Source organism: Ascidiella aspersa, chromosome 7 (genome assembly GCF_963924565.1).
Source record: "Ascidiella aspersa chromosome 7, kaAscAspe10.2, whole genome shotgun sequence".
In the NCBI taxonomy this organism is placed as follows: Eukaryota; Metazoa; Chordata; class Ascidiacea; order Phlebobranchia; family Ascidiidae; genus Ascidiella; species Ascidiella aspersa.
The window spans coordinates 7514207-7522371 of record NC_139453.1 but is presented as its reverse complement, the minus strand read 5'-3'; the positions used below and the strand labels follow the sequence as shown (position 1 = coordinate 7522371).

The window sequence follows — 8165 nt, the reverse complement described above, 5'->3', positions numbered from 1 at the left end:
CTTAGTGCAACTATTTATTGCGCAAAACATTTTTGTTCCTGGGGTACCTACATTTATTTTATAGTAAATGATACAATCCCACGAGTGACTCACTGTTGTTTAATCATATTTTGGGGTATTATTACTCTCAGTCAAAATGCGAGAAAATCTCAAATCAACTTCAAATAATATCAAAACATGCAATTTGTCGAGATAAACATTAAGGCATTATATCAACGGAACATTGTTATACCTGCTAAAAAAAGCATGAATATTAGCTTTGGTAACTATCTATTTACCGTATCCGACTTTTTATTTAGCGCAAGATATCATACATTAAAAAATATAGGGTTATATAGGTTCAAAAAGTGTGCAATCAGGTACGCGAATTTTTTGTGAGCTAAATATGTCACTGCCCAATAGTGAAGAAGTCTTGTATAAACGTTTTTCTATTGGCTGCCTTACCGGCTTTAAATGTAAAACATTTTAACGTGAGTTAGATTGTTAAATGACGGTTTTACAATCGATTCGGAATCAAGTAGGTATATCTTGCAATTTCGGAAGCTAAAATATATAATATTGTATGTATTTTAATGGACACTATGTTGCAAGTCGTAACAAGTAATCACTGATCGGAGTTGCACGTCTTTAGAGGTAAATCATTAAGTAATTTAGCAAAGCCGTGGCCGAAATGCGAATGTTGGATTTCACTGCCGATTTAAACGTAGGGCTTGAAATATTTGAATTAAAATATAGCACATGCTGGTGTTTTTCCACTGCTTAAATCAGCATAAGAGAAATGCAATAGCACATGGTCTTGATCACGTAGAGCCGTAGGCGTCATGGTCTAAAATTCCGTTTTTTTCCTCACGAAACTTAAGAGGAACTAGGTGATGGCACCCAGCAAACTTTTACAACCTATAAGTGCACATTTTTGAGAGGTGAGTCCATTTCGGTAGTTAGTCCCGCGGTGAAACAAGGTTGATCGAAGATGATTTCGAAAACAATTGTACTTGGCTTGTGCTTGGTTGCAATGTGCGAAGGAGTTTTGCGTAGGACAAGAAGGTATGAGCATTTTCATACTTGCAATTAACATTTTGGCATTCGTTTAAAACAATATGGAAAAAGTTTCTCAAATTAAGCCTCGAGTATGATTGGAATCAGAACACGCGCTTTCACGACGAATTTATTTATGTGGAATGTGCTTGCAAAGTGGAAAAACACTTTAAAGTGCACAGAATAACTTTGTTTATAGATTAATCAGTGCTAAAATATTTTAATCACGAAAGTTGGTGGTAAAAATGCAAATTGAAACGATAAAAAATAACCATTAAATAAATCGTGAAATAAAGTAAACGCAAAAGTTTGCATTGGACAATTTTCTATATACAGGTATATCTTTAAATTTGACTGACTCAAGTTTTGCAAATCGCTTTGTTTTTGGTCAGAAATCTCAACGCAAAGACAACCGATCTGACTCTTCAGCCAGGATCAACGGGCGAAGATGTGGTTGATGCTTGTGTACAGAAATTAAATGGCCTCCAAACTTTTGCCAACAATTACGGCTTCGTGAAACGTATAGCACTGGTGGAGAGTGAGTTTGGGATTAACATGACTGACCCAAACGGCGGAATTTGGCAGGTAGGATACATTAAACAATATTAATTCAAACTGATAAATATTAAACCTATAATTTCTAGGGTCAGTGAGTATCCGAAAAAAATAAAAATATTTTTTTTTATTTTTATTTTTTTATTAAACTCATAACATTTTCAAATAAAACGTGAACCGTTTTCAAAGATAACCGGACGCATACAAGAAGCAATTTTAAACGGCTCAGCGCAAATCAGCAATTACATTAAAGTTGCTGAGTTGGTGTTTGGAGCTGAAATTGCCAACATGAGCGACCCAAATTTCGAGTAAGTTCAATCTAGTATAAACTGCGTCGTGTTGTTGTAATTGTAAGTCTTGTGTGACGGCGCTGTTTTCAAATGGATTTACGTGTTTTTTTCAAAAAGTTTAACGTGTTTTTTAAATAGCTTAACTTGTTTTGTCTTAACCTGAAGTACGTATGGCAGAAAATGTATAGCATGAATTCATTTGAACAAATGACTTCAACACTTTTGTTAAATAGATTATGTTTAACTTTGTTTACTTTTAACTATATTTTTAACTTTTTAAAAGAGTTGGCTGTGACCATGCGCGGATCTACGATTTTTTTTGTGACAGGACATAAAAAAAATTCAGCCGTGACCAAAGGTACGTCATAATATGACGTCACAAACTTACGTCAACACGTGACGTCACAAAATTAATCTAAACGAGACGTCATAAAGAAGTAATGTTTAGAACACTAGTTCTTTTCAGTTCTTTCATAAAACACACACACACCAAAAAACGTTTTTAAACTACATTTTTGTGGGACCGACAACGTATAATTTTATTCGAATTAATTATGAAACAAATTTTAAATTTTGAAAGCGTGGCTTTCATCACGGTTTTATGATCACAGGCTGAAAATTTCCACGCTATAACTCTCATACTATTGGTAATTGGTGAAAAATTCCACGCTTGGGAGTTTTATTTCCACCCTTTTTTACATGATGGCGGAATTTAACAGTATTTTTTTTACAAATTTAAATTTTCACCCCGGGGTGGATATTACAACCTCCAAATTTTGCAGTGTATATATAACTGTTTTGGTAAATTTCTAATATCGAGGTTGTTTTTACAGAACCCCTCTTCGTTCAGCCTTAGCGGCTCGCCTTTATATTGAGCTGGTAGCTGGAAGTGATGTTCCCCGTAGCATTGCAGCTCAAGCCGCTTGGTGGAGCCAAAACTACCACCCTGGGGGAAGCGCAAACGACTTTGTACAAACCGTCAACGACTTTGAAACCGACCCACGTAAGCATTAATCGCATAAATTAATTGTACTTTTGGTCGTATTGCTAGGAGAAGGCCAACAAGCCAGATTACGAGCATCATTTCACACTTGGTTAACCGCGAAAATCCACACCCCACACATGGAATAAATAAATATCACTTCCTTTCTTTGTCACTAACACACACGATTTTGGTCAGCGAGACAATTGTAAATGTGGCACTTTAATCATATTTGGTAGGTTGCAATGGACTCCAGTCGTAAGACCGAAATAAGAACAACATCTACATCGGAATAGAACACATTTCAAAATAAGACAAAACTAACTACTATACCCAATGGTCGTAAAAACGTCGAAATCAGAACCAGTCTTGAATTCAACGTAGAAAGAGGTATAAGGTCAGAATCAGACCTACAACCTTTTACCTAACCCCAAACCCCACCCCTAAGTACATCAGTAACCCACGGCTTAATCATACCTCCAATATCACCACAGGGGATTGCAGTGCAATGATCTGTAGGTTGATTCTAAATATTAAAAAATGTGACAATTTTGAATTGCCATACAACAAAGTTGATTTGCGTGAATCGACTGGAGATTACTAACTTGCGGAGCAGTTTTTAACCCAATAGCCGGGATCACAATAGCTTAGATTAACTAATTGAAAATTAAAAGTAAATAAAACATTACCTAATGCTCATGGGTATATTTGTAACTAAAATGACCTAGTTTGTTTAATTACAATTCACCTAATTATTGAGGAACCTATATTAGTATTTTGTCTGGATACATGGGTAAATACACGTCAAAATAAATTGAAAAACGTTTTAATTTATAGAGAATTTACCCGATCGATTTTTTGCAGCTTGTACGATTTACAAAATGGACCTCTGGTTTCTACTCGATGGCTCTGGAAGTGTTTCCAACAATGATTATAACACTTCGCTACATTTTATCGACCAATTCTCCCGAGAATTCAACATTTCTCTGGACGGCGTGAGAGCAGGATTTTCAACATACTCTAACAGGCACGTCTTTGTCAGCCAATTTAATCAAAATACTTCAAACGCGGAGTTCTCCGATGCTGTTTTACGCACTAGCAAACCTGGAGGTATGTTATATTGCAAGGTAAAAAATATAAAAGGTTAAGCGTAAACTTCGTGATATCCAGAACAATGCCATATCACTACTAGGCCAACAGTGTTCTATACATTGAATTCGTTATGTATTTTGTAAGCTCAAAAAAAATACAACATGGGTGGTCTATTTGTCAATCCGACATTTTGAAATGACTTAAGTCCCAGTGAAGGCATTTGTAAAGTAATTAAAGGCCAAGTCGAGTCTTTTGAAAAAATAACAAGTCAAGTCCCAGTCAAGTCATTATTAGAGAAAGTCTTTTTCAAGTTAAATAACTGACATATATATTAAAAACGATAAACTGTTAAAATTGGTAAACTCGTCCGATTATGTGTAATAGAATTTAATAATAAACAAAAAACAAATAGTTTAAAATGACTTGTTTACAACACTGGTTTTCTGAAATGTGCATCAAGGTGGTACGGAAACCGGATACGCAATTAACAAAGTTGTCCAACTGGGATTCACTGAACAGAACGGAGCACGTCCATTACAAGAAGCAGTTCCAAGGGTCTTGATGGTTATGACGGATGGACGCAGTTGGGACGGGGTCTTAACACCTTCTAACGATGTAAGAATGCTTTGTCAATTACCCATGTCCACTGGCAGTGTCGGTTCTCATCCGACACTAGTGTAATATCGTTGTCGATCCCATACCAAATTAATGTAGAAATTTCAGGCATGATTTGCGTTCTAAGTCCAAACTTGAAAGAAAATTTTTAAAGATGTAACTGTAGATAACAAAACGTTTTGACAATAAGTAGATGTTGGCCTATTAACCTGTTTAAAAATACCTATTGGCGTTTCCAGTTAATCTAAATACCATGTTTAACCAGAGTAATTACGTCAAATAAAGGGTAAAAGTGATCCATCAAGTATCACAAATCCCTAATTGCAATAAACTGAAACGAACCACAATGTGAAGTGTAAAGCTTGAATGACCATAACTGAATGTACAAGGAAGCTGTATTTTTTCGCTAATACTGGAACATCATAAATTATTGCTACAATTTACTATAACTGTTTATAATTATAAGGCGAAAATATATTGGCTTACCTTGTCTGGATGTCTTTTTCACAGGCTCGTGCTGCTGGTATCACGGTATACGGAGTCGGAATTGGCGGCTACGACATCAGCGAAATCAATCAAATCGCGGGTGGCAATGATAGCGCCTTTCTCTTAGACGACTTTAACGAACTTGTCACCGTGATTAAACGACAAGTGACTGAGGACACCTGCGACATTTCTCCTGTTGTACAAGTGAGTTACAACGGATTGAAGCTATAGCCAACGCATTTGTTGTTCTGTATTATAAGAATATCATTAATTATTGATAGTTTACCCTAAGCATTTTAAAACGGTTGTTACATTTACAGGATAACACAACGATTATATCTGTAATCGAACCCGGCGATACTCAGTACTCGACTGTGAGTCTACCCGAGACTGGATCCATCGAACTCGTATTCAACATAACTAGTTTGAACGGAACAGGAATTGTTTATATCTCATCCGAGTTTGTAAATCCGAGTTCAGCGTTGAACCAAATTTCTGTCTACGTTACTGTGGTAAGTAAAGAGAAATAACCCATAGGCAGCCTACAATTTGCTAAGACCAAAAACAGGCAGCTACTATAGGAACAAAAATAAGCACGCTATTGATACCTCGGGGCGGATCCAGGATTAGTTTTTTTTAGGGGAGGGGGGGGGGGCATCCAAACACTTTTTGTGCGCCAAATGCAGCATAGTCAGGCGAAACTCGAAAAAAATAGTTTTTCGGTTAAATTGGCAACATTTTAATTTAAAAGGAGACGTTACGCCTTCGGCCAACGTTCACCAAGCTTTTTTCATAAAGGGCAATACGATTGTATGACCTGGCCACCTGGGGCCGGATAACGGTTATAGGATTTACTATTGCGGGCCAAGTATGGTATTTTTTGTCGAAAAACTGTACTGAGGTTATAAAATTCTAAAATAAAACAAACTAACGACACAACTCAAAAATAAGTACGTTTTATAGAAAAAAAACACGTTATAGAATTTTCTAAGACACTAGTGCAACCAAGTATAAGTAGGGGCCTAATTCTTTAAAAATGAGTACGGTATGGTAACCCTGCCAAGGTTTATAGGCAAAGATTGTTAATATTTTATATAAATAGTTTATTTCGTAAACCTCCATCGATTTTTGTGGCGTCCAAGTGAAACACAAAAATCCTTTATCTAATATCACAGTAAATTACAAACCTTCTTTAATGAAAGTTGCTCTATCCGTCTCCAGGGCGTTACAATCATTGTGGTGAACGCGGACAACAGCACCGGTGGCATCCTTCTTGCAGGAGTGATCCGAGCAAAGAGGAGCAGCGACCTGAAGCAGATCTACGTCGGACTCCAGTCCACCGGAAGCGCTCCCCTCCAGCTCCAATTCACCGCCACCGGAAGCAACGAAACCGCCGAGGTGATGACCACTCAGGAAGTGACGACACAAGCGGAAAGCACTGCTCCCTCGGAAACTTCACCGGATCCTGGCAATCCTCCAGCAACTACGACATCCGGAGGTATCCAGGCTCTTCCCTTGCGTCTTCCACTATTGTCTTCAACTTTTCTGGTTTCTCTTTGCAATAGTCTTTTGCTAAAGGTTTTAACGGGCTTCTGTCAGTCTTAAGACCGAAATAAGAAGAACACTTACGTCGGAATAAAACACTGTTATTAAGACCAAAATAGGGCTTACCTAAAAGTCGTAATAACGTCTAAATCAGAATTGATTATAAACCGTCAGAACTAGACCTGATTGGTCAAGACCAGGCATAAACAACACTTTATTTTTCCCCAAACCCCACCCCTAAATATATCGCTAACTCCCCTAATAATTTCAATCGTAACCCATTTTCTAACCCCGTCCATTACCACATATAACCCTAAACAAGGCCAACAAATCCGGTAGCCTAGCAATACAGCGGCGCCCTAAGTGCGCCATTTAAACTATGGTGTCCAACGTCGTGAGCAAACGGCCGATGCCAGACCCTTATTCCGGCAGATTTTTGTCTTATTCAGACGATTTATGTTTAGATATTGTTTTGTACTGGATATTACTGCATATTGGCTTTAATATCGGCACGCTCATAACCAAATTTCCTAAGTCACTTTTTTATGATTGTTTTTTTGCCTAAGTCACTCCGTGTAACCATCCCCATGCATAGAAAAAGTGTTGAAAGTCATTTTTTGCACAATCGAGTGGAAAATGACCTATACGCACTTTTTCTATGGATGGGGATGGTAGCAAGAAGTGACTGAATCAAAAACTTTAAAAATCAGTAAAAAATGGCAATTTGGTTATGAGCGTGACGATATGTTGTTGGTCTTAATAACGTTTTCTGCTTTGTTGCTTTATAGGTCTTATTATGTGTTCCCGTTTTAGCATGTATGTACTACTAATTCAAGTTTCGACAAAAACGCTACCGTTTTAGCGAGCTTCAGCCTAGATGCCACCTGCTTAGCGATTTGAGTTTTAAACTCCTACTTCAAATTGCACTGGAAATAAATGAGCTACGCATTTGAAGCAATATTGTTACTAGGGATGTCCGATAATATCGGATCGGAGCCGATACCTGATGCCAAGTGGCAGTATCGGTACTTGTCCGACAATATAGGGTTGTATCCTTTTTTTTAAATGTACAATTTTAGTCATGATGTTCGACTGAACGAAATGATTTCTAATTAAGTTAGATTTATGCAAAAGTAATAGACTATAGGTGGTAATTGAACTTATCACTAAAGCAAAAGTTTGGTTAAATGCCTTGAGAACGATGCCTTTAAACCTTTTATTTTTCTTATTTGAGCACACCTAATACATAGGCTAATTTGGTATCGGACAATTCATGCAAAAAATATCGGATATCGCGGACATCCCTAATTGTACAGTAACATTATGCAATCACTAACCTACGTCGTTAATGCTATGTTAATAAACGATTGACCATGTAGGCCTATTTTGTTGACTTACTTAGTGATGTTAAGCATTGGTGTCAAACTCAAGTCTTAGGCTACTTAGGGCCACGAAAAAAACGTAATTTGCGTGCTGTAGCAGTACGCAAATTGCATAATTTATTCTGAATGTTTAGTTAAGTAACCATTCTTCAAATGGCTGAACGGTCCCGGTACAGCGGATGT

At 37.2% G+C, this 8165-nt stretch overlaps 1 protein-coding gene across 1 annotated transcript; it reads left to right on the top strand.

Moving 5' to 3' along the window:
- The first annotated feature begins 911 nt into the window (after positions 1 to 911).
- LOC146137502 (uncharacterized) lies at positions 912 to 7554 on the top strand. The gene is made up of 9 exons (XM_083394366.1): positions 912 to 1044; positions 1428 to 1620; positions 1780 to 1898; positions 2714 to 2883; positions 3727 to 3972; positions 4415 to 4569; positions 5080 to 5259; positions 5376 to 5567; positions 6277 to 7554. Exons 1-9 carry the CDS (start codon positions 971 to 973, stop codon positions 6658 to 6660), a joined length of 1713 nt encoding a protein of 570 aa, XP_083250492.1. The 5' UTR covers positions 912 to 970; the 3' UTR covers positions 6661 to 7554.
- Positions 7555 to 8165: the final 611 nt, after the last annotated feature.

What these genes read in the sequence shown, in the direction of transcription:
- LOC146137502 (XM_083394366.1), top strand. Translation starts at nt 971, where the DNA reads ATGATTTCGAAAACAATTGTACTTGGCTTGTGCTTGGTTGCAATGTGC. An exon ending in GTTTTGCGTAGGACAAGAAG is followed by an intron (nt 1,045 to 1,427) that starts GTATGAGCATTT and finishes GTTTTTGGTCAG; the next exon opens with AAATCTCAACGCAAAGACAA. An exon ending in ACGCACTAGCAAACCTGGAG is followed by an intron (nt 3,973 to 4,414) that starts GTATGTTATATT and finishes ATGTGCATCAAG; the next exon opens with GTGGTACGGAAACCGGATAC.